Source organism: Nymphaea colorata, chromosome 3, assembly GCF_008831285.2.
Source record: "Nymphaea colorata isolate Beijing-Zhang1983 chromosome 3, ASM883128v2, whole genome shotgun sequence".
Classification (NCBI taxonomy): Eukaryota; Viridiplantae; Streptophyta; class Magnoliopsida; order Nymphaeales; family Nymphaeaceae; genus Nymphaea; species Nymphaea colorata.
The window spans coordinates 23,194,485-23,219,404 of record NC_045140.1 but is presented as its reverse complement, the minus strand read 5'-3'; the positions used below and the strand labels follow the sequence as shown (position 1 = coordinate 23,219,404).

Sequence of the window (24,920 nt, the reverse complement as noted above, 5' to 3'; positions counted from 1 at the left end):
TCCAAGGGACAACATTCGAGCTGGGTGGTCAAGAGTTCGACACCCAGGATTGATAAAAGGGTCATTCACCAATCCCTCTATGGCCGCCTAGGATTTCCACCTGAGGAATTAAACAAAACAAGTTCAATCCTGTGGCCGTATGGTAGCATGGAGCAGAAAAATCAGGAATTTTCCAAGGGCCAAACAGGATACTTTGGACAACCCTGCAAAATCTATTTGTGTGCAGAACTAGGCTCCCAACAGTGTCCTTGACAGTTGACACTACCAAGTACACCCCACAATTGCAAAGAAGGTGACTTCATTAAATCAATACCACTGGAGCAGTAACAAGCAATTGATGTGAGCCTACTTGTTAACTTATGGTGCCACCGAACTCGAAGTAAAAGTTGCTATACCTCATATGACAGTATCTTTCACCTAAAATACACCATAAATGAGCAGAAGAATTGTCCTTCTTGCTTGTGCACCATGGCTTTGCAAAGTGATATTGCAGAAAGCACGCACGACAATGTTTCAATACTCAGAGGGGCTATCCGAATAATCAACACAAATAAAGAAACTCCAAAATATTAGGGAAGAAGAAGCGATAAACTATAATTTCAATATTATCTATTATCAAGATGTTGAATTGGATGAAATTGAGGGTTGGCACCAGTGCCTAAGCGCTTCCGCTCTTCTTATGATGCCATCAGCCAGGTCTACCACGAACATCATGGGGTAACCAAGGCTGTAGTTTTACAAATTGGACACAAGTTCTTGTGCATGAGCCACTGCTTGATGCAGCCCGCATGGAAGTTATGCCCACAATCCAGTGTGCCAAGATCCTCCTCATCCACATATTCCTCCTGTCATAGAAACTCAACGTGAATACTGTGCAGAGAAGTGACATCAAATCGAGCATACAAATATAACACAACTTACCTGACAAATACAGCATGGTTCAGCATCCACTGATGGATGATTTGCTGAAGAATTATATTTGGACTGCTTCAGACACTTCAATATAGTTTCTTCACTCAATCCTGTACTAACATTTCCTATACGCTCTTCTAATGCTAATAATTCCTGGAATTTCAAATTTATAATATTAGACAGCTAAATATTTAATGGCAGGAATGAACAACAAAAGCTATACCATAGGGCTTACCTCATATGACATATTATCTACATCTAACCGCATGTCTCTATGCCGATCATGCAAGTCTGCTCCACCATAAAACACTGGGTGGTCCAGAATCAAAACATCCTACAAATAGATCCCACATTCAATGTGACTGAGTCTGAGGGTTACTCAAAGAGCATAGAGAAACAAAATTTCACCTAGCAGTACAGAAATAATAGCAGTTCCATATTTCACTCATCTTGGCTTCTAAGTCAATTGTCATAGAAAATCAATTTAATAAAATATGGGGAAAATCTTACCTCAAATCTCAATCGTTCACCTCGACGGATGAGGTCCAAGGCACTCTGGATCTGTTTCAATGAATAGACATAAGGACAAAATATCAGCCACCAGCAGTTCAGAAAAGAACTAGAACCACCTCCTTCACCCCCTCCACACAAAGATCCCTACACACTACTAAAATGAGTAGAGAGAAAGAGAGAGAGAGAGAGAGCCATGTGTGGGATCCCAAACATATAGACACCCTTGGCCCTAACATTGTCTCTTGAAATTACTATGAAGCGCCAGTGTATCTGTGCATATTCTACATTTATGCAGCATGGAGTCAAATTGAAAATGTGGTGGACACAACTACTAAGATGCCTTTCAGCAATGAAACAGACATGGACCGATTCCATAATTCTACTTCTACAGAAGCACATGCACTGACGTTGCAATTTATGTAGTTCAGTCATCCAAGCAGACATGTAAACTGGCTATCAAATCCACAACTATCAACAAAAACGGATTGCATGGGCTAATCAGAGGTCAGGGACTTCAGTTAAATAGGTATAAAGGCAGAGAAATTGATGCCAACCTTTTGGAACTAAATGTCAGAAAATGCCACAACATAGAGTTCTATTTTCCAAAAGGCCAACCCAAAAAAAAAAAGAATAATCTTGTTAGATTTCGGTAAGTCTATTGTTTCAAGAGCAAACCTCAGAGACTAGCCTAAGTCGTCCCTCGCTTATAGCTTGGAGATTTGTCAATGACAAAGGCACCCCGAGAATTCCATCACCTGGTCTATCCATCAAAAATGCAGATCGCAGATAACGATGTGAATGCCTCTGAGTACCAGCATTTGGTGGAAGGACCACCTCTGCTGAGGAAGTGGCAGGCACTGAGCGGGATGGTTGTAAAGCACTGGGTTGGCTGCCAGATTCGGAGACTGAAGATGGAAAGAAAGACCTACGACCCTCTGACAACCTGCGATGAAGATGTGCAAAAGCAACTGGGCCAGGCGTCCAACTAGCACCTGAACTAGAAGGGCCAGAGCTTGACCCAGCAATAGAGGCTGAACTTGTATCTGTAGGTAAATTCCTGCTGGACTGGCTCCAGTTAGCTGGATCTTGAGCATGATGCCTTGTCTCAAGGGGTGGTGGAAGCATTAAATGATCTGGTACGCTTCTAGGCAAAGTCCTTGGTCTTGCATCTTCACGTAAATCAGTTGACCTCTCCCCAGAGGCAACGTGAGAACTTGACGAACTGCCAATTCTTGGAATCGACACTCCATTCCATCTCGAAGACTGTAAATATTGATGAAAACCAGGGAGATGCGAGGCATTAGATTGATTATGAGAAGAACCAGTACTAGAAATCAGTGATCTCGAATCCAAGAACCGGTTTGGTGAGAAAATTCTGTCAGTAGATGGGTGAGGTTGCCAGCCATTTCTCCTCACAGAATTAGCAGCAGGCCAAATGTGACTCGAGGTTGATTCTTGAGGATAGGTTGGATTCACTCTCATACGGAAATTTCTCTGAGAGCTCTCGGCATCACTTCCCACGGGCAAAGAAGAATGACAGTCTAAAGCCAATCTACTACTGCTGCCACTGACTAGTGGATGCAACTGTTCTCCAAGAGATTGGGCACTTGAAGGATTCTGTGGAGGAACAGCAATACTCAACGCACTATTATGCCTGGAAGGAAGAATTTGTCGAATGTTGTCCTCAACTCTCTGAAAGGAACTGCTGCCACCTAGTGATGATTGACCAGACACTGTCTCAAAGTTCTTCCTTTTGCAGGAAAATCGCCTTCCATCCATAGAACAACCAGATCTGGAGCCATTGTCATCTAAAAAATCACTCATCATTGCTGATGAGCTTCCACCAGGATCAGAAGAACTGCCGGCAGATAGCATCTGCCCTGTCACAGATGCCAACGGTTTATATTGGTTAGAACCAGAAGTACCATCTATTAGTGGCTGAATATCAGTCCCAACATATTCAGTAAGACTCTCAGAACTTTGGAGAGCACTGCTGGGACAGGAATTCTGGTGATGCAACGGCATATTTGGGAGACCATTGTGTAGGTTGATATTTATACTTCCCAAAGGAGGAATCTCTGACTGTTCCAACCGTCTTGGCTCCAATGATGAACTAGCTCCAGGATGTATTGACAACGATGAGGTCCAATCCTCATCCATCTTGACATCATCATGGTTGGGATGATTAACCGACTGTTGGCCCAAATTAATGCCCAAAGACCTGCTGTTTAAGCTGCTTCCACCGTGAGCAGTGGGATCTACAAATGGCAAGTTCACAGGATCACTAGAAGACAATAGATAATCACGCAAGTTTCGAGAGTCCCCTGGGTTTGTCAAGTTATTCCAATAAATTTGTTGGTCGCTGCCCGAGCTAGTTCCATTGTCAAACTCAAATGCTTCAAGAAAGGAATGAACAGTACTCCTTTGTCCTTGCATTTGAGATTTCTGTCTTTCAAACTGGAGCTAATGTAGATGCAATTAGTTTCTGAAAGCATGCACCATCAACTGACGCCAATGCATACAGTTGGTCTGCGAAATGTACATTATAATGTGTGAACAAACTAATAACCAGAAAGCACATGCTGTCCTCGCATAGAAAATACGTACTAAGAGGATGCAATCACGAAGCAGCATATGGAATAAATTATACACAAAATATATGTAGAAGGTCATTCACAAAGGAGACAACCAACCCAAACATAGAAAAGCATTCACAACCAAATATCAGGCAAGATAAAAACTAATAAAAGAAAAGCAAATTGTTGAATATGATACAATGAAATGAATCCACAAAGGAAGCAACAGACTAATTCAAAAAAATAATCACAGGGTAATAGAATCCTGATTCCTGAGCTATTGAATAAGCAAAACATACAGGAATGAAGAAATTGAGACAACCTTTTGAGATTCTCTAATCATGTGCCAACAAGGTATAATGTAGAATAATTGAATGGGACACCATAAACATATCATGCATTTTGCAAGCTCTGTCCTCTCAAACCCTATGGTGATGAATCAGATGGAAAAGGCCCTGACTAAAAGGAGAGGTGCCCGATGAGTCAGTTCCACTTGTATCTTCTTTGTAGATACTCATTTGATTCCTTGAGATCAAGGGAATAAACAACTCAGGCAACCGCACAACACAGTTTTCATGCATATCTGAACTCAACCATGAAGTGGAGTTATTAGCAGACATTCTCTAAATTGCAATATTTAATATCATAAAATTTATTCAAATGCTCAAGTATATTTTACTAACAAGGCATGATATCGTCATATGCTAGCACAAAATCAGGTCAAATGGGACCACTGCCTAAGATAAAGCAAGAATTGAAGGATTGACCATCTCTCTCTCCCCCCCCCTCTTCTCTCTCTCTCTCTGAGATATCAGTTGTTTATCTTTTTAGTAAATAAAAAAGCTATTAATGAACTAATTGATCTCAATCTCACGAGGACAAAGAAATGGGAACAACCAGATAAAAAAATATATATAATAATGTAGAAGGTTGCAGTTATGTCAAACAACTTCAGAACAAGTTTCGATGTCAGTAACAGTTGTTAAAAAGAGTATTAAGCATTAACACCACACACCGCATAATGCAAAAAAAAGAAAGAAAGAAAGAAAGAAAGAAAAGAAAAAAGCTTCTGTTGCCAAGAAGCACAAAACCATATCGATCAAACAGCAAAAAAAAGGTGTTGCTGGGGCTTATTGGAGATTGGGGACAATTAGTAATGTTGTCCACTGCATGTGCAGTCATACGCTATTTTACGCAATGGAACACAGATAATCTGTTGTTAGTCATATAGCCTATGTTTCCTGTATCCTATGTAGTATACTACTCTAGTCACAGCAGAAAGTTAATAAGAATATTCAGCAGAAGATGCCCAACCTAACAATGGACATTTAACTATTTCTAAGCTGTACGAATAGATTCTAATCACACTTGGACTTCCAGATCCAAAAAAAATTATAGTGACAGTAGGAATCAAACAACACAATCATATGAAAAACACAATTTCACAAAACCGAATGACAGAAGTATGCTCACGTAAACACAATTTCAGAAATCCCAATTAACGGAATATGGTTGTTAGACACACATGGAGAAGCAAGCATCCTCATCTGAAGTCTTTGACATTGGATATAATCACAAGATATTGACCAGCAACACTATCAACACAAGGACTAGAAACGGTTTTGTACTAGTTGTATCTTCATAGATCAGGCTCTATAGTGGCATGATATTAAACATGAGTCCCATTTCTAGCGCAAGATACCCTCCCAAGGCTCAACATTTTCACTCGCAACATTTCGGAGACCAGGCAAGCCCAGCAGTAGGAAAGCCAAGTTCCTTAAAACGAGCAGCCATGCAGCTGCATAGACACGTTTATCCTGAAAACATAAAAATGAAAAATAACCCAGCCAAAAACGCGTGACAAGAGAATCCAATATCGACACAAAAACAAAAATCCACTCATCAGGTTCCACGGGAACATCAAACATGAAGGCTAAAATCAACCTTTCTGGCAAAGAAGAAAAGGAAGTGGAGTTCGATCAGAGCACCAAACATCCTCAAAGCGCGTCATTTCTTGTTTGATTTCAGAACCAACACCGATCGGCAGCACAAATACTGCAGCTTGATCTAAACATCCTAAATTGCTACAAGGATCGATAGACAACTCCATTTTCACTAATAAAGGACCATTACTACAATAGTCGCAAACCCATCAGAAACGCACTCCTCATGCAAAGAAGAAAAATGGGCTTTTTAATCTTGGTGCATAAGCGAAACTTTTTAACTTCCGAAAAATGCATGGCTAGCAGAAAATCAAACCGAACAGTAGAACACAAGACGGGGAAAAATATATAAAAATTTGAGATTTGGAGTTACTTGATGGCCGGAAACCTTAAAGGCCTAAAAGAACCTCATGCACCCAAAGAAAACACAAATAATGGACAACTAATCAAATATACAACTAAAACCACACAAACCAAAACAAAATGGACAGGCACAGAGATGGTTCCAAGAGCGAAATGCCCATCAAAACCAATTGGTAAGAGAACAAAACCCCAATTTTTTTCCGATCACTATCTCCGAAAATCAACAAAAACAGAAGACTTGAAAAGACGCCAAGACAACAAGAAAAACTCAAACTTACACCATCTTTTCCCAGTCCCTCACCCCACAGATAACAGAAACAAGGATAACAAAGAAAACCCAAACCGCAAATCCTGAAAAGGTGAAAAATAAAACTCAAGAGAAAAGATTCACAGGCATACCGGAGAGACGAACCCAAAAAAGGAAGACCAAAAAGAGACACCGAAGCGAATCGATCGACAACAAAATCTCCAGGTGGACCGACTCTCCTGAATCCCCCGTTCTTCCTCACCTACCGGAAGACCAAGGATCTTTCCGTCCGATAGAGGACTTTCCGGCAAGAATGGGACCGGGTTTCCTCTCCCAACGCAGAGAGAGAGAGAGAGAGAGAGACAGGGAGAGAGAGGAACAGAGAAGGAGAGTTAAAAAAACGGATGATGGTTATTATTATTTATTGCTATCCTTATTTGCATATTAATTAGTAAAAGAAAGAAAAATCATTTCAAAAAGAAAAAGAAGAAAAGAGAAATGACACATTGTGTCAACTAGTCCTATTAGGAACAGGGGCTGCAGCACCATTGACCAATCAGGGGCCCTTCTGGAGAGCCCTCTCAACGTAGGGCTACCCTACACCTGCCGTCAACTCTGACCATCGATCTTGTCTCTCTATGGCAAGCTTCAGGGCGCTCCCCTGTTTTTTCAATGGCACACTCTTTTCCTCATCTGGTCGGTGATCCATCCACGATGCCGGATTCTTCACCTGTTCCACGGCCAACGTACACTAGACAATTTTTTTGGGCAAATGGGTGTTCATCTTTCTGGTTTTTTTTTTATTGGGCAATCCATTTTCTTGGTTAACTTCAGATCTTTTTGGTTCTGGGTATGCATGCGATTGTTGTTTGTGGAGTAAGACTCTAATTTACCTCTCAGCTGATGATAAGGTACCGCTGCACTAAATGTTTCTTCATTTTTCTATCGTCTTCTTTTCTTTTTGGTAGGGTTACCTATGACGCCTGACCTGCTGCTCGTTGGGACCCTACTCATTTCTTGACTTTGTTTCTTGTGGTTCTCGTCTGGCTGCTTGAAAGAGGGTGACTGCTTTTTTGGCTTTCTAATTGTTTTTTTAATCTTTCTCAAGCTACACGATGCCTCCTCTCTCTTTTGATGGGATCATGAATTGGGTGCTTAGCTTTTTGGTTTTGGTTTATGAAGGAAGCGAGAGCGAGGGAAAGGGTTCATCCCCACCCACTTCATGATGAGAGACCCACCAACTTCATCGCTCGTGTACAACAAGAAAGAAAAAAAGAAAGAAAGAAAGAGAGAGAGACCCAACTCATGTCTTTGTTTAATGAGCTCATTCTTTGTCTACCATGCCACACCTTCCACTCACTTGGTCCTATTACTTTATGCTCCCAACCCCACTCCTTCTCTCTTTATATATATATATATATATATATATATATATATATATATATATATATATATATATATATATATATATATATATAGAGAGAGAGAGAGAGAGAGAGAGAGAGAGTAGCTAGCTACCAATGTAATGTATGTGTTCATTTTCTGCTTTAATTGCCATTGGAAAGATGATTGTTGTTTTAGAATGACCCAAATTCTGTAAGCTTTTGAGAAGATGATTGATTAGGTGAGAGCAGGAAACGAACTGGACACTTCTGCGGTCTAAATCCAGATTGGCCGACATAGACCACCGATGCCCGGACCCAATCTGATTTGATCCAGATCACCATAGCATAAACCGGGTCCATTATGTATTCTTCTCCCTTTTTTTTTTCACCCTGCCCCTTTTTGTCAAAATCAGAAAGCAAAAACTCGAGCAGTTTGGTCCCACTCTGACCCAACTGGTCCGATCATGACTGAGATACTAAATACATGGAGTCAAAGTGCACCAAGTCTGACCTTTCCCAACCAAGCTCGGGTTGGCGCCCAACCCGTTGACCCTGCTAAGTAAAAGCTTCACTTTGTTACAGGATTTAGTGACATCGTAACCACCGTCACCATTTACAAACGCGTGATATGTATTACTAACCTATGGTATTGAACTCGTTGAAGCCATGAATCTAAGCCTCTACACAGGTGGGCATCATGGCTTTTATTGATGCAATTGTCCTTTTGTTCAATGTTTCTTATGGTTTTGCTTGGTTAAATAAAGTTTTTTTTTTTTTTGAAGAATATTTTTCCATAAAAAAGGAAAACCAAATTGATCAAAGTGTCATGAGGTTTGCAATTGCTGCAGACATCATGTGAAGGGAAGGGCAGAGGTGTGTGTTGGGAGCGTGCATGGTCACATGCAGAAGCAGCAGGCAGTGTCTGTAATGCATTCCCCATGTGCAGTTTGGAGAGAAGAGTTTGTCCCACCTTCAAACTTTTTAACGGTTAGAGACAAAGGAAGGGAGGAGTCATTAATAGAGCCGCTCCACTTTTCTTCTTCTTCTGCCCATTCAAGAAATCGAAGGGTCGGTTCAGTTGCCCAACTCCTAGAACAACTCTATACTGTTGGCTGCCTTCGGGTGGGTTTCGGCATTCCCATGTGTGGGGGCAATTTGCCCACACAGACCTCAAAAAAGCCTTCCCCAATAAATGAATGAAGCATGAACTCTCTCTAACATGTGAGGTCCTCCCACACTATTGAGATCCACAAAAAAGAAGCGAAGACACAAGAAATGCAAATATTTAAGTGGTTTCGGAGAGACCAAAAAAAAAAATGTTGCTACATACATACGCGTACTAGAACGTCACTATTTAAAAGGATAAATACAAGAGAGATTGGTCCTCCTTTAAATACAACATCGTAGAAAAATTAACACAATGCTCTAAATACCGACAAATAAGGGCAGCTTATCGTATTGGGAAGTCTCCACACCTCAATAACAAGTTGAAGGTGATCCAACCCACTAGAAATATGAAAAACAAATTCCAACAGAAGACCTTTTTTCTCTCTCTCTATATATATATATATGTGTGTGTGAAAATAGACACATGCACACACATGATACAGACACACAACGGCAGAGACAGATTTTTTTTTTCTGTGGAGGATCGAATAGTATTTCTAAAATTTGTATAGGGGCCGGACAAATATATTTCAAAACTTTTACATACACCAAGTTAAAAATTTAAAAAAATACAAGCATATTTCTTTTTTTTTTGCCAAGATGCGAGGCGGAGCCATGGCCCTGCCTGCGCCCCTTCCCGCTGTCTCTGTAAACACATGCCATAGTTGAAAGAATAGTTGAATATGTGTGTAGTCTTACAAATGAGTTTTTAAGTCTCCTCTTATTCTTACGACACGATGATGTATTTAAAGAGGAAATAATGTCATTTGTATTTGTGTCCCGAGGAGTATAAGATAGTTGATCAGACTATTAAATTAGTGGAAGTCTGGTTGTTAGTTTAATTCTTATAAGTATTACTCTTCTGAACTGCATGGACACTCTAGTTGATGGGTGTCTTGAAGCAACCTTCTTGAACTTCGGGGATGAGGAGAAGGGAGAAGAGGCTTCCGTCTCTTCAAGATACCTTCATACATCCAATCCTATGGTGGAAATTAATACTCTTACAGAAACACAAGAAAAATTGAAAAGAAAGAAAGAGAGATATGTACCCAGATCTTGAGCTACCAACTTTTTATAAACTAAAGTCCAACCCTGGAGCCTGGTAGAGGGAGCTGTTGTTGGAAAAACAAGTAAAAGTTGTAGGCCCAATCTTTACTTTCTATTCTCATATATCTACAAGGTCAAACCAAAATATGACCAGCAAACGCATCAACCTATCGATGCCCTAATAAATGACTTTGAAGTTATAAAGTTCAAGCGCATAATGGGAACATGTCAGCCTGAAAAAAGATCCAGATGCCCACAGCGAAACAAATTCCCCTCCCACATTTCTCCAAAAAACTAAGACTGTTTTGGCATGTACATTTACACAAGACTTTCCATGCCAAATATATATGTTATTTTTTTCGCTGCACAATGTAAGAGCATCTTCAGAACATATTCTTCAAGTGGGACAGTAAGGATATGAACTAAGGACCACAGACTCTCCTCCTCCCCAAATATATCTATCTATCTTTATGATGTCACATATTGGGTTTTCATGGTCACATAGAGTTTTGTCTTAAGGTGACATCATGGCCACATGCCATGACATTCTTTGTTTGGTTGTCAGATTAGATCTTTTGCCACATTTGGGTATGTGAAGGGAAGGTTCCCTGGACTTGCTTTAATAGCATGGATCTGGATCCGGATCTGATTGGATCCACTCATAGCATTTAACGCTAAAAAGACAGGTGGGTCTGATTCAACTTCAAGGCAGGCATTATTCACTGTAGGTGACAACTACAACTCTGCTTTATGGAGCAGAAAGTAAAATTTGCCGCAATTTTTTCAAGGCAGGCCAAAGTGGCAGCATGGCATTAAGAAGCTTATACGGTCTCATCTTGGCCGTCCATCTGATAGGTGGATCACGCTTTCTGCGGTGATGTGTGGTGGTGGTGATCCGTTTGAAGTCGTCTGTGGATCGGAAATCCAGTTCCTGGAGTGAAGAAGACGGAACCCTTTTCTTTTCACTATTTTAAATGCAAATGTGAGTAAAAAAAGAGAAAAGCGAAGGGAAAAATGTGTTTGAGGCCGGGACTCGCTATTCTTTGTTTGGTTTATACTTGTGTCGGTGGAGAGTGACGTTCGGGACAGGATCCAGATTGAGAGATCCAAGATTACTCCCATTCTCTGCTTTATGGATCCGAGTGGCCTACTTTCTTTTGGCAGAATCGGCCGAGTCAAACTGGCAAACCGATTCGAGTTACTGGCCAGTCTAATGATGCCATGTGTCAGTTTTAAAATATTTTAACATTATATAATTCTTATATATTTTACTTTTTCGTTTAAACATATTTTTATTTTTTTTTCGTAACCATAAATCGGTAGTAGGCATCGTTGTTTAAATTAATGGTTTGGCTCTTGCTTTCTTCTATTTATCAACAACCAAACTAGACGCTAGAAGTCAGCCAAAACACGTTTCCGAACCATTGAGATCAGAGATAAAATAGTTTTTTTTTTGGGATATTATGAAAAAAAATAGGAAATATGTTTTATGAATGCAATTAAAGTAAGGAAAGAGAAATGAAATATGCATTTTTACCTATAACATTGTGATATTTTCTGTTTTAAGTTATAAGATCAATTCAGGCAAGGGAGGAGTTTTGAAACCCAAATGTAAAATCAGATTAGATTCAGTTTTGAACATCTAATCAAACTTTAATGCTTATTTGGTTTTACACAATTATCCAAACTTGGGATCCTATTCCGGTGTATCAAAGCTACCATCAAAGTAATTAGATTTTGGAGACTGACTTCTTCTTTAGACAGATTCAAATTCGAATTGAATATGCAACTATTCAAACAATCGGATTTGGCAGAGACAACCCGAATTCCAACCAGCATTGACATCCGGACCATGACTGTATGAAACTAATTGTCTTGATACGAGCAGATGTATGAAACTCATGAGGCTAAAATCATAGCTGCGAGTTTTCTGCTGATCAGTATATTTATGTTTCTAGTATGAGTTGTTTAATAAAAAGGATAGATATGATTACAATGGGAAAAAAAAAGTTTTCTGCTCAATATATCTTGCTAAAAGCAATCAATATATAACGTTTAGTTCTTCTGATCAACTTCCTCCGAATCCGAAAATGTTCTGTCTCCGAGTAATCAAATCACTTTGAATCCTGAAACGTCAAATCTCTCTGATTAAGATGTCAGAGTTGGATTGGTTTGAACCGTATCAAATCCTTCCTGAATGCGCCGTCCTCCTGTAAGAAATCAATGAATTCTCGTGGGCAGATACTGCATAAAATAACCAATTCAAGTATGTCTTCTCCTCAACGGATATTGGCATTGCCGGGAATTCTGGCTATTAATAACGCTACCGCTCTTTTCTTAGTTATAACATCATCGTAAACAAAAGCTCAGAGCTCACTCTCTTATAAATATACAGACATGAACAGAACTCATGATGTTATTCCATGCAGAGCTAAAACTTTTCACACATAGCACCTGAAATTTACAGAAGATACAACTTAGCTGGTGGGGAAACAGTTAGTTGTGAATGGGAGGTTTCTTGGCTGCAGGTGAATAGTCCATGCCCATGAAGTCGGCCATCTCCAAGTCATGTGGAGCGGCATCGGTTGCCTTCGTGACCTTCCTTTCTCTCCAATGGCCAACAGCACTAATGTCTTTATCCAGTGGTACCCTTATCCCTTCATAAGCACAAACAGGTGGTTTTACCCTTTTGCAATCGTGGTACCGAAATAATAATGGATTCAGGTTTAAAAAATTTCGGAACTGATCAAGGGTTATTCTCTGCTCACCTTGGACAGATATTGATGCATGAATGATCAACAGAAGCACGAGTAGGATGAATTCCAACTTGAATTGCAACTTCGCCATTGAGAAGAAAGGTAAGAGCTAGCAAGGAAGAAGAAATAGATGAAGAAGATGGCCTAAGAAGAACGAAGAGGAATTAAGGAGAAGAAAAGTTTCTGATAATGCATTCGATTTTCTTCTGTACCACGTACTACATATATAATATATATGCTTACAAATTGCATACAAGAACCGAAAGCAACTTTACCACCGAATAGCCGCATAAGAACGTGCATACATGGTTTTCAATGAAGTCCACTGCAGGAAAAGTATATGGATGCTAATCATCATCATCGTCGCTTGCTCGGATTTTCTCAAAAGAAAAAAAAGAGAGAGCCAAGCTGAAGGTTGCGATAAATGATCTCATTCAAATCCGACGATGGTAAAGATTTAATGTAAAATCTGATCAATGAATGCGTGTCAGACATGTATGTGGCAGTTGTTGGTTTCTTGCCCCCCGTAAAATATGAGACACAAGGCCGTGGAATCATGTGCATTTTCTTGTTTTCAGAGGCATATAAATTTATACATGGTTGCACATGCTGGTACTACCAGAGTAACGAGGACCATGCTTGCTTCAAATTTGTTCATAGGGTACTGACAATGGGCGCATCCAAAAGTGACGTGTTGCAGTCTTAATCCATGAAGAATCTTCACATGGACATCTTACACATTCTGCCAGAAGCTTCCTAAATAACACTGGATCCTTTTGAAAAAAGAGGAGACCATAAGGTTGTATGATCATTGTTAGTTTGTTTTGTTGGTGATTTTATATGGTTTGCATAACTTTCTGATAAAATTTATGAATAACTGAAAGAATGATTTCATGGTTATCCGTGAACATTTTTTTTGCTCTTACATGCACTGCTGGTCGAGAGCGAAGCCTTTTATAACCCCAACTGGTGCAGGAAATGAGAGAAAGAGAGAGAGAGATCTCATTACTAGAAAGTGCTGAAATTATGAGATTGCACCTTACGGTTCATCACATCTGCTTTTACTAAAATCAGATTACTAGAGAGATGCTGAAGGGCCAATTCAGCACTTTACTTTCATAACCAGGTCCATGGAAGTGACCAAGATTTCGGACGTCACAAAGTTTGAGCCATGGTAAACATCTCTTGCTGCGCTGTTAAATCCAAGCATATTCAAAGTTAGTAAGGAGGAACTGAGTTTTTTACAATCCAGAAACATGGAAATGTGCATTCAGAGATCCATTTTCTCCTTTATCTTGTCAAAAAAGCAAAAAGTTTCAAGCTTTATTTAACTAGAGTTCAGTGCGGTTGAGTTCGTTTGTAATCTGCATTCTCTTCAAGGGGACTTAAAAGCATTTCACAAACGACTTGACGAAAGTGCAAGTATCGAGTCAATGCAATCTGTATTCAACTGATGTACATGGTTGGTCCCTCCATGAAAGCTTAAATGATATGAACTGTGGATATTCTGAAGAAAGAGGAAGCTGAGTTTACATATCTTTTGAACATAATCGTATGAAACAGGTGTGCCTCAGAATCTCTGTATTCTATGTCTTAAACAAATTTCAATTATGCAGATGTGGGTGCACCAACACTGTTGGTTTGATAAGAATCGACCCATATAAGCACCAATATTTCTGATGAACAATATGGCCCCCGCATCATAGAAGTGTTGCATTTTCATGTTTATTGAATCTTTGAAGGTTGATAAAATCTGCATACATGCAAGTTCTACATATTTCATTGCTGATTTACACCAAACTAACTGGGCAATTAGCATCTATGCCACAAACATTTTAAATAAGGCTTTTCAATGACACGGATCTCTAGGTTCCATGGATATGTTAATGAAGAAAGTGCTTGAATCGCTTGATGCTGATAGAAGGTTGGTGCATTCAGTAGAGGAGCAGGGCACTTTCTTAGATGGCATTATCAATAGTTGCTTTGATATATATATATATAACAGTTTTGTTAAAGGCAAATATTTGTAGCGCCACGGAACTACAAGGCATTTGTAGAAGAGCAATTTCAATCATGCCACTGTGAATGATGCATGATCGTTCTGTTTCATGGGTAAAGATTGTAGCACAAACATTGGCAATTTGGCGCTTTGTAGTTATGGTTTTTCAAGTATGATAAGAACCGACGCAGATTGTGTGTGTGTGTGCGCGCTTAAATATGGCATTGGATGTTTATCGGCAAGATTTTTTGAGTTTTTTCTGGGAAATCATGGGAGTTTATTTAGAAAAGCTAAAAAATGTATGAAATAATAAAGATATGAAATTAAGAATGGTTTTCAATTTTAAAAATAATGAAAAAATGAAAAATAATACAAAGAGTAGTTTTCATGAAAAAGAGAAATACATGATGACAATGTTTTGAAAGTATCGACATTTCCATTTAGGAAGGCTTCCGCTGCTTTGCTTTTCAAAATGCCGACTGTGGTCGACTATGGTGAGCACGATCAGAAGCTGAGAGTGGAGACCAAAATCTTAATCTGATCATTGATTTTATTTGTCACATGCTTCGATTAAACAGATTTTTTGGTTGAGTTGGGCCTCTGGCTTGACTGATTTGAAGCATTTATATCCCTGGTTTGAACGCTTGACGACAAGGTGCGGAATTGCTCGTTCTTTTACTCTGTTCTTCCTTTTGAGGAACTTTTTATGTTACAAACGTGACGGCCTGAAGCTGCTTGTTCAGTAAGTTTGTCTAGCGTCGAAATTTCCTCCGAGCCCGGACGACTCCTCCAGGGGCAGCCATTGATTGTGGCAAGCGGCACCAAGCCAAGAATCCCACCAAAATTTTGAAAATTTGAACTCTGGCACACTCTCCGCACAATGCCACCATCACGGGCAAGAAGCAATGGGTCATCTCCATGCTCCTTCGGTGCTCCTCCTTAGTCCATCTCCAGCAGCTTCACGCCCATCTCCTCACAAACCACACACTCTCCAACCCCACCACCACCAACTTTATCGCCGTCAAGCTTATCGGCCTCTATGCCGCTTTCTCCAGGCTCCCGCACGCCGCCTTCGTCTTCGGTGGTCTTCCTGCTCCTAACATCTTCGCCTGGAACACCATCCTCAAGTCCTGCGCACAGAATCATTGCTGGGGAGATGTGGTCCGCTACTTTAACGAGCTGGGTGCGGCCGAAGCCGATGAGTACACCTTCACTTCCGTTCTCAAGGCGTGCGCGGGGCTCGTCGCAGTCGTGGAGGGCAAAGAGTTCATGGGTTCGTTCTCAAGAAAGGGTTCAAGTCTAATCTTTTTGTTCGCAATTCTCTGGTCGACATGTACTTCAAGTTTGGTGATCCGAAGACCGCAGGGCAATTGTTCGATGAAATGACGGTAGGGATGTCGTTTCTTGGAATACCACGGTTGCTGGGTTTTCGCTGTGTGGGGATGTCGATAGGGCGAGGGAAATGTTCGATCGGATGCCGGAGAAGAATATGGTCTCTTGGTCGGCCATGATTGCTGGTTACACTAGGGTAGGTGATACTGTGACTGCACGGAGGTTCTTTGATGACATGCCGGAGAGGAATGTTGTTGCTTGGAATACGATCATTGCAGGGTATGCCAAAATGAGAAGTTTGTGGATGCCATTGCGCTGTTTCGCCAAATGCAGGTGGAGAGAGTGAAGCCTGATGAAGTTACTTTTGTAAGTGTTTTATCAGCGTGTGCTCATCTTGGAGCTCTGGACTTGGGGAAGTGGATTGATCGCTACATCAACAAAGTTCGAATGCAACTGAGCTTGTTTCTTGGTAATGCACTTGCAGACATGTATGCCAAATGTGGATGCATTAAAGTTCATGCAGAGTGTTCAGTGAGATGGTAGAGAGAGATGTAATCTCATGGAGCATTATAATTGCTGGGCTGGCAATGCACGGTCATGCTGATGAAGCTTTCAAGTATTTCTGGGAAATGAGCAGGTGTGGCATGAGGCCCAATGACATAACTTTCATGGGCGTACTGTCGCATGCACCCATGCTGGATTGGTTGATGAAGGAATGCACTTCTTTAACCTTATGAGCAGGGAGTACCAGATTACGCCCAAGATAGAACATTATGGTTGCGTAGTTGATCTTCTAAGCAGAGCAGGGCGTCTAGATGAGGCTGTAGACTTGATCGATTCTATGCCAATAGCACCAAATGTTATCATATGGGGTGCAGTTTTAGGGGGCTGCCGCATTCATAAGGATATCCATCGGGGACAGTGGGTTGTGCAGAAAATACTTGAGTTGGACTCGGAACACTCAGGTAGCTATGTTTACCTTGCAAATGTGTATGCTTCTGTGGGTAGACTCGATGATGCTGCTAGATGTAGGTTGATGATGAAGGAGAAAAGAGTAGTGAAAACCCCAGGATGCAGTTGGATTGAAATAGATAATACTGTCTATGAATTCTTAATGGGGGACAAGTCCCATCCTGAGTCTGAGAAGATATACTCTATGGTTGCCGAGTTACGTGTGAAGCTGAAACTTGCTGGTTATACTCCCAACACAGATTTAGTGACACATAGCATAGACGAAGAAGAAAAAGAAACGCTCTTTCCACACATAGTGAGAAGTTGGCAATTGCTTTTGCGCTCATTAGTACCAGTGAAGGCACTCCTATTCGAATTGTTAAGAATCTTCGTGTCTGTAATGACTGCCATGTTGCTACAAAGTTGATCTCAAAAATTGTAAAGCGTGATATCATAGTGCGGGACCGCAGTCGATTCCATTTGTTCAGAGAAGGCACTTGTTCTTGTAACGATTACTGGTGAGGTACCAGTGTCCATTTAAGTTTGGTAGCAGCTTATGAAAATTGTTTCAGCATTAAACATCTCTATGAGTTGGATCATCAGGCATGTGAAAGCAAATAATTGGAAGAGGTTTGTTCTTTATTTAAATTAGCCAAAGTATCTCCCAAATATGGAGGAGTTGCTAGAAGAATACGATCTAGGTATTTATATATGATCATCACCTGTAAGTTCCAATGAAATCTTCAACTAATACTCAATTTCAAATCTGGCAACTAGATATGCACAGAAGCACATCTCTGCGTGTTATCTATCAGCACACGCTTTTTTAAAATCCAAGGCTGATCTCACAAGAGTATGTGCAGTTTCTCCTTATTACAAAGCACACACGGACACCCATAGAAGGTCTACCATCAGGTCTATGCTTATGTGGCTAAGGATGGAGAGGAACTTTTGACCTACTTTACGTGTCGTTTGCTTCATTTATCAGATTCGCTTCCATGTCATCACAAATGGCTCACTAATTGTGGCACAAAAATGTAATATACTTTGCATGAAATGTCCGCTGTTTCTCCTTATTAGAGAACATGTACATATATAACCTTCTTTATTCACATGGTCCATGTTCCATCTGGACAATGTAAGGCCTTCGCCAGAGCACTCAAAACTACTTCAAGAGATTACCACAATTTTCTGTATATTATCCTCAAGAAAGTTGTGTCGAAAGCCGTAGTGAATGGACCAAGCAGAGAGAGTAGTTTCTATGCCAATTGGTCGTATATTTTCTGTATATCATATTACCAAGAAAGTTGTGTCAAGAGCCCTAGAAAAGGGACCAAGCAGAGTGAGTAGTATCTACGCCAATTGGGCATGTATTTGCTGTATATCATATCCTCAAAAAAGTTGTGTCGAAAGCCCTAGTGAAGGGACCAAGCAGAGTGCGTGTACCTATGCCAATTGGGCATATATTGTATAATTTGTTTTATTCTTTATAAAAAGCTTCTAACCACTTTCAAGGAAATTGTGGTGCAGGTTGGTGTTCGAACAAATTGAAACACTTGGGAGTATCACTGCACTAGGACCAGGGGGCGTAAATAGGCCTCCTCTTGGCTTTGTATTGTATGCACCGTGAATCTGACCTTGGCAAGGACCAGATCTGGCGAACCATGTGGTGTAGTCGCATAATTTCAGTACTTTCACATGTTGATCCTTGTTGGGTATATGTCTAGGACATACTTGCCTTAATTATCTGCAATTTCTGCGGACTCGGGTTGAGGTGTGATTGGACTGAGGCTAAGGTGGTTTTTAGTCTTCGTCAAGGGAACCGCATGACTAAATATAAGAGAAAGGTTAGACCAAGGTCACAACCAAAGCATGATTTTTGTGTCGAGGCCCATTTGAATGTTCTTGCTTAGGCTCTTGACCTCTTCTCAACAAGAGCTTTTCAGGCACACTCCCTTATACTGGAAAACTGATAGAAGTTTAATCTTACAGCGTACTCGAACATTCTTTTTTCTTTTTTCTCTGCTTTCCTAGGTAATCCAAAGCTAAATGTATAATTGTCAATCATCTTTCAAACATTTTATTATGTTTCGCAGAAACCCTTGGTTGTTTGACAGGGGTTCATGTTGGCTGTAGAAGTTGGCTCGTAACCAAATTTCTACTAGAATCATAATGCAACGATGTTATTATTGATAGCTTACATTTACACAAGCATGGCCCCCATTTCTCTGGTAGTACCAGCATGTGCAGGCAAATGTGTCTCTGAAAGCAAAAAGAAGCACATGGTTCCATGACCTTGTGTCTCATTTTACGGTGAAAGGAAACCAATAACTGCCACGTAAATGTCTCGAACTAAAAACGACCGAAACCATTCGCCTGCTTTTACATAAATTCACTTGCAATGCAAAAGAAATCGTTTCTGCATTGTGTTAACTTGATCAAGTAGCAAAGTTGATCCATTTTGATGCTGTCAGGTGAATGAAAATGAAGTGTTGGTGCTGATTATCAAAGTCTCCTTGGAACAGTAATGGGCACTTTCAGTGGGTACAGTTGCTCCCTGCTCTTGTATATAAGTGGGTTGCTGGGGCAAGGAAACATATCATCCCAACTTTTCTTCTCCTTTCTCCTCCCTCTTCCTCTTACTGTTTGGCTCTTCCTTACTCTTACTCTTCTTTGAAATGGCAGACAGGAAGTTGAAGATGGACATTTTCTTACTTGCACTTCTGCTGATGTATGCAACATCAATCCAAGGTGAGCAAGCAACTGTTATTCAGTACTGAAATTCACTTCGTTTCATGGTGCGAAAAGTAAAACATTTTTGTTTACTGTAGGGATAAGGGTACCCGTGCATGAAGTTAAGGCCGACCTGTGTTGGAAGCAAATGAACTGTCGGAAAGCAGCTCGAGAAAATCGCCTTTCACACTCAGAGTTACCTTACCTCACAGACATGGACTATTCACCTGAAGCAAAGAAATCTCCCATTCACAACTAATGTTCTTCACTACTTTGCAACCACTGTGGTTTAGCTTCGAGTGCTCCTAATACTTTGTAATCACTGTAGTTGGCCTTGAGTGCTATCTTGAATAAAGGAAATGCTGTGCATATTACACCCTCAGGCCTTGGGTTGTATAGATGTTTATGCCTTTCGACTTTATCAGCCATCCTCTGGCTTTCTACCGGTTTGGCGATCTTTCCGCCAGCTTTTTGAAATCATGAATGGAAAATCTCCAAATCTGTCTGCATAAAAAGGTAGTAAAAGACAGATGGTAGGTAGATCAAATTTTGTAAGGAACAAAAGACAACAGCGTTATATTCTTCAAAAACAGGGGTTTATAAAACCATATAAGCACATCGGATTTGGTTGATTTTGTTTCAGACATGTAAATCTACACATTCTGATCTCATTCATAAAGTTGAATTTCCGAAAGACATCCAAGGATGGCTGGACGGGCCCTTCAGCTGTCCATATTAATCAGGTTCATGAACCCTAACTGAATCCAAGAATGGTTTTTGCCTCTGAAAAAAAACTTGTATTAATCAGGTTCATGAACCCTAACTGAATCCAAGAATGGTTTGACTCTAGAGTTTCAGATTCAGTCAGCCATCTAATCGTCTGTTCCAATATTATGGACGGTAAATAGTGACTTAGGCTATTTAGAGTCATGCCCCTCACTTATAAGGGCCATTTGATCTATTGTGATAGACGGTTGAAAGAAAAACAATGAGGAAAATGTGTGAGCTAATATTAGATGATGAAAAGGTTAGTCACTGTTCTCCTTTTTTTTTTTTTTTTTCTCAACCATCAGACAACCCTCATAAGTGAGCCGAGTGTCTCTAGCTAATCCAGCTCTTGTGGAATTTGGCCTGCTTAGAATCTATGCAATAGTATTCAGATCCATACTCAAATTTAAACACAATTTTTGAAACAGAATTCAGATCAAACTAACATAAGTTTGACGTTTATAGGTAACAAGGTTGGATTTTTATTGGATCCCAGTCAGATATGATGTCCAGTTATGAAGTTGCATGCAAATTCGAGATCGAACTAATAATCCAATTCAAATCTCTTTACCAGATCCGACTTAACGAATAGATATCGAATGAGTAGTTGGATAAATCCGACGCAATTACATTCCTATATAGAAATACATCTTTTAAGGTTATATGGTAGACGTGCTTAACCCTAGCTTGCGAATTAAAAAAAAAAAAAAAAAAAAAACAAAAAGCTGCTTGTACTTAAGGTAAAAAAGCAAAAGCGCCTCTATGTCATCAAAAGGATATTTGGGTTGGATCACATTCTAAAGTCTGCCAGATCTGGATCTAAACGTCCTGACTAATTATTTGAGAGAAGGCAAGTTTAAGCCCCATATTATTATTTTTAACCATCCACCACTAAACGTTACCACATAGACATATCGAATCCAAGCCCGTTGATCCAATTAATTAAATGTTTAGATTGGCCCTTTATTCTCATGTAATTTTTATTTTTTCATACTTAAAGGGATTTGAGGTTCGAATCCCATAATAATTGTTATGCTTGCTGCTGCAAATGGTAGCAAGTGAGACCCGGTTGAAGCGAAACAAACCAAGATATAAGGGTTTTATGTTATAGGCGGTTTTCTGATTTTTTTTTTTTATTTTCGGTTTTATTTTACTTTCTTAGGTGAAGAGGGGAGAGAAGGTGATGAAAGGTTAGATGCACATTTATTTTTTTGTTTGGGATGCACAATCGTGGGATTTGAACTCGTGATGTGCCATCAACTTCGTGCATAGCAAAACCCTTCAATTAGGCATCTGATACAGAATCCGAGTTCAAATTTCAATAAGAATCCGACCCGATTGCACGTAAAAGTGGATCTCACATAACCTTTCAGATACAAAAATCCAAATCCAAACCCGATTCCGACTCCTTGGATCCAAACCGAGCTCGAACTGTTGCTTACAATATCCCGGTTCAAATGCTGCTAATGATGGCATCACTATTGCAGCAGCATGAAGCCCCACTTCATGTGCATGTATCCCAGGGTAGTCACATGCTTGAGATTCCACCTCCCTGAACAAGAAGTTAAATTTTTTAAAATAAAACTTACATCGATTTCTTTCTAATCACTTTCTCATTCCACCTCCCTGAATTCCCTATTCCTTGTTTGTTCAGAGACGTATGTGGGAATTATTTTCTCACCTGGTAGAATAACCTTTTCATCATTAATGCACTTTATTTGATATTTTATCAAAAATGCAGTTGAGCCATCTTAAACAATACCATGGATCAAAAAGGATCACAATGTCCCAAGTTTGTACTTTTTAGCTCTTGGGATCTTTGACTTGGAAAAGAATCACATCAACAAATCCGAGGATGTATATATGCGACTTTACTTGATGGCGATGATATATGTATTTTACGGGGAATGAGATTGGGTCAAACATGTATGTGTTTGACTGGATCTTTGGGGACTGGGCCAGAACCTGATTAATGCAGCCAAGGCAATTCTGGGTGGTTCAGAGACTGCCTCGCTAGATCCAAGAGAAGCGTCCACAAGTCAAGGTGGGACATAAAATACCGATTCTGCATCCACTCAGGTCTCAGCCCACTTGGAACGGTCAAGGTGGGGACATACAATACTGACTCTGCATCCATCCCGTCAGATCTCAGCCCAGTTGAAACGGACTCCTTTACTTACAATTTGGAATAAATCAATAGCTTTACCTTTAAGGATAGTTTGATAGTTGAATGTAAGTGTTTTATTAAAGTTAAAAGATATAGAAACTATAATTGTCTACGAATCTGTTCAATCTTTAGACAGATTCATGAAATACTTTGATAAACGACCCCTAAAGAATGGTCACTCCATCTATGATAGGCTGAAAAATGCACCTAAAAGAATTTAATTAGATTAAGGTCCAAAAAAATGGTATGGTTATTAGATGTTTAAGTATTTGTTGATTGTACATGTTATAAATTTGAAAGCCTCTCTCTCTCTCTCTCTCTCTCTCTCTCTCTATATATATATATATATATATATTTTTTTTTATATATATATATATATATATATATTTGTGAGGTGGGGGTTTGCCTATTCTAGTGGCCCCCGTTGCTGAGGAAGTAGCAGCAAGGCAAACTTGTATGTCCTCTTAAAGACAAGAATGAGCACATGAATCCATGATCTTGTGTCTCATTTTACTTAGGGAAGGGGACAAGTAACTACCCATACATGTCCCAAACCGTCAGGCAACTGACACTACCCACTGAGATCTTGCGCCAATTTCTCACTTGAAAGAATCTTATTATAACCTCATTGCATGAGTTACTACTGTATACGACTTCTGTTTATCATTTATCAGGTTGACTGGATTATGAATTAACGCCATTATTTTTGTTTCATCCATGAATCATTTGGAACCAATGGTTGTTTTGATGTGATTGTTCGGTGCTACGTACAGTTGCTTTTGGTTTTGATGTAAGATTTCTGCGTATATATAGAGGTCGGGAAGTAGAGGAAACTGATATAGTAGTACCATATTGAGTTTTTCATTTTCTTCTTTTTTGCTCGAATTTCTCTTGATCAGCAATGGCTAAGTTGAAGTTGGAAATCTTTTTACTTGCATTTCTGTTGATCAGTAACGCAGCACCAATCCAAGGTGATTGCCCAGTATTAACTAGGGAGCTCACAACTGAAACATCTGAGGAATGCTGCTTCTTTTTATGAAGCAAAGGAGTGAAACCATATCTTTCTGTGTTTTTGTGTTGCAGGGATAAGGGTTCTGTTGGAGGAAAGGACTGAGTCTGGTGAACATTGGAAAGAAGAGAAGGTTCTGCATGCAACCGGTCTAGCTCAAAATGGCTCCGTCATGGCTGACTTCACATACATGGACTACTCGTCTGCAAACAAAAAATCTCCCATCCACAACTAATTGTCCATTTACAGCTGGTACCAACCTGAATGCGTATGTTTTGTAAACCTTGAGTTCCATGTGAATAAGAAATATTTACAACCACAATAACCTCTTCCCCCCCGACCCCTGTCACTCTCTCTCTTTCTCTCTCTCTCTCTCGTTTATATTCAATCATCTCCCGCGGCTGTCATACCCTGAGATACTATCTTCATGAATCATGGCTAGCTGTAAGCGGTTTCTGTCAAAAAGCGATCGCATGAATGTGATCAGCAGGAGGAGCAGCTTTCATATCAACTTTAGCAATTTGTGTGATTGAAAATTGATATTACGGTCTTTAAGGGGGCATTTGAATAGCAATGCAAATCAGGTTAAAACCTGTTTTGTTTTTTTGCAGTAACAGAAAGTAAAAAACCGGGCGGACCCCTATAGTAAAAAAGAAAAGGGCATTGGATGTACTACCAAAACAAACAGTCAAAACTTTTTTCGTAAAACCACAATTTCTTAAAAGTGGGTTAAATGAGATGTCATCTAGATGCCCCCCGAATTAATAAACAGCTGCTAGCATCCATTATTTCAACAAAAGAGAGAGAGAGAGAGAGAGAGAGAGAGAGAGAGAGAGAGAGAGAGAAGGAGGAGGAGGAGGAGCTTCTCTTCATCCCGACAATCCCGGGAAAAGCGCTCTGGTCTATGAATAAGACAAGGATTCTATATGCATCTCATACATGAGCTCTAGTTCATGTGATCCTGAACCGCCTTGAGATTCAATCATCCAAAGCAGACTCTCGGTTCATACTTCCATCCACTGACGTCCCTTCTGCCCTTTCACCTGTTACGT

General features: G+C 40.0%; 1 protein-coding gene and 1 pseudogene across 1 annotated transcript; one reads left to right on the top strand and one right to left on the bottom strand.

Annotated features, from left to right (window-relative positions):
* Positions 1-587: 587 nt before the first annotated feature.
* Positions 588-6,961, bottom strand: LOC116250502 (probable E3 ubiquitin-protein ligase HIP1). Its single transcript, XM_031624152.1, has 6 exons — positions 6,707-6,961; positions 2,101-3,954; positions 1,423-1,473; positions 1,148-1,246; positions 922-1,065; positions 588-845 (listed from the first exon to the last, which is right to left on the bottom strand). Exons 2-6 carry the CDS (start codon positions 3,859-3,861, stop codon positions 711-713), a joined length of 2,190 nt encoding a protein of 729 aa, XP_031480012.1. The 5' UTR covers positions 3,862-3,954; positions 6,707-6,961; the 3' UTR covers positions 588-710.
* Positions 6,962-15,367: 8,406 nt separating this feature from the next.
* Positions 15,368-17,833, top strand: LOC116250096 (pentatricopeptide repeat-containing protein At5g66520-like; annotated as a pseudogene).
* Positions 17,834-24,920: the final 7,087 nt, after the last annotated feature.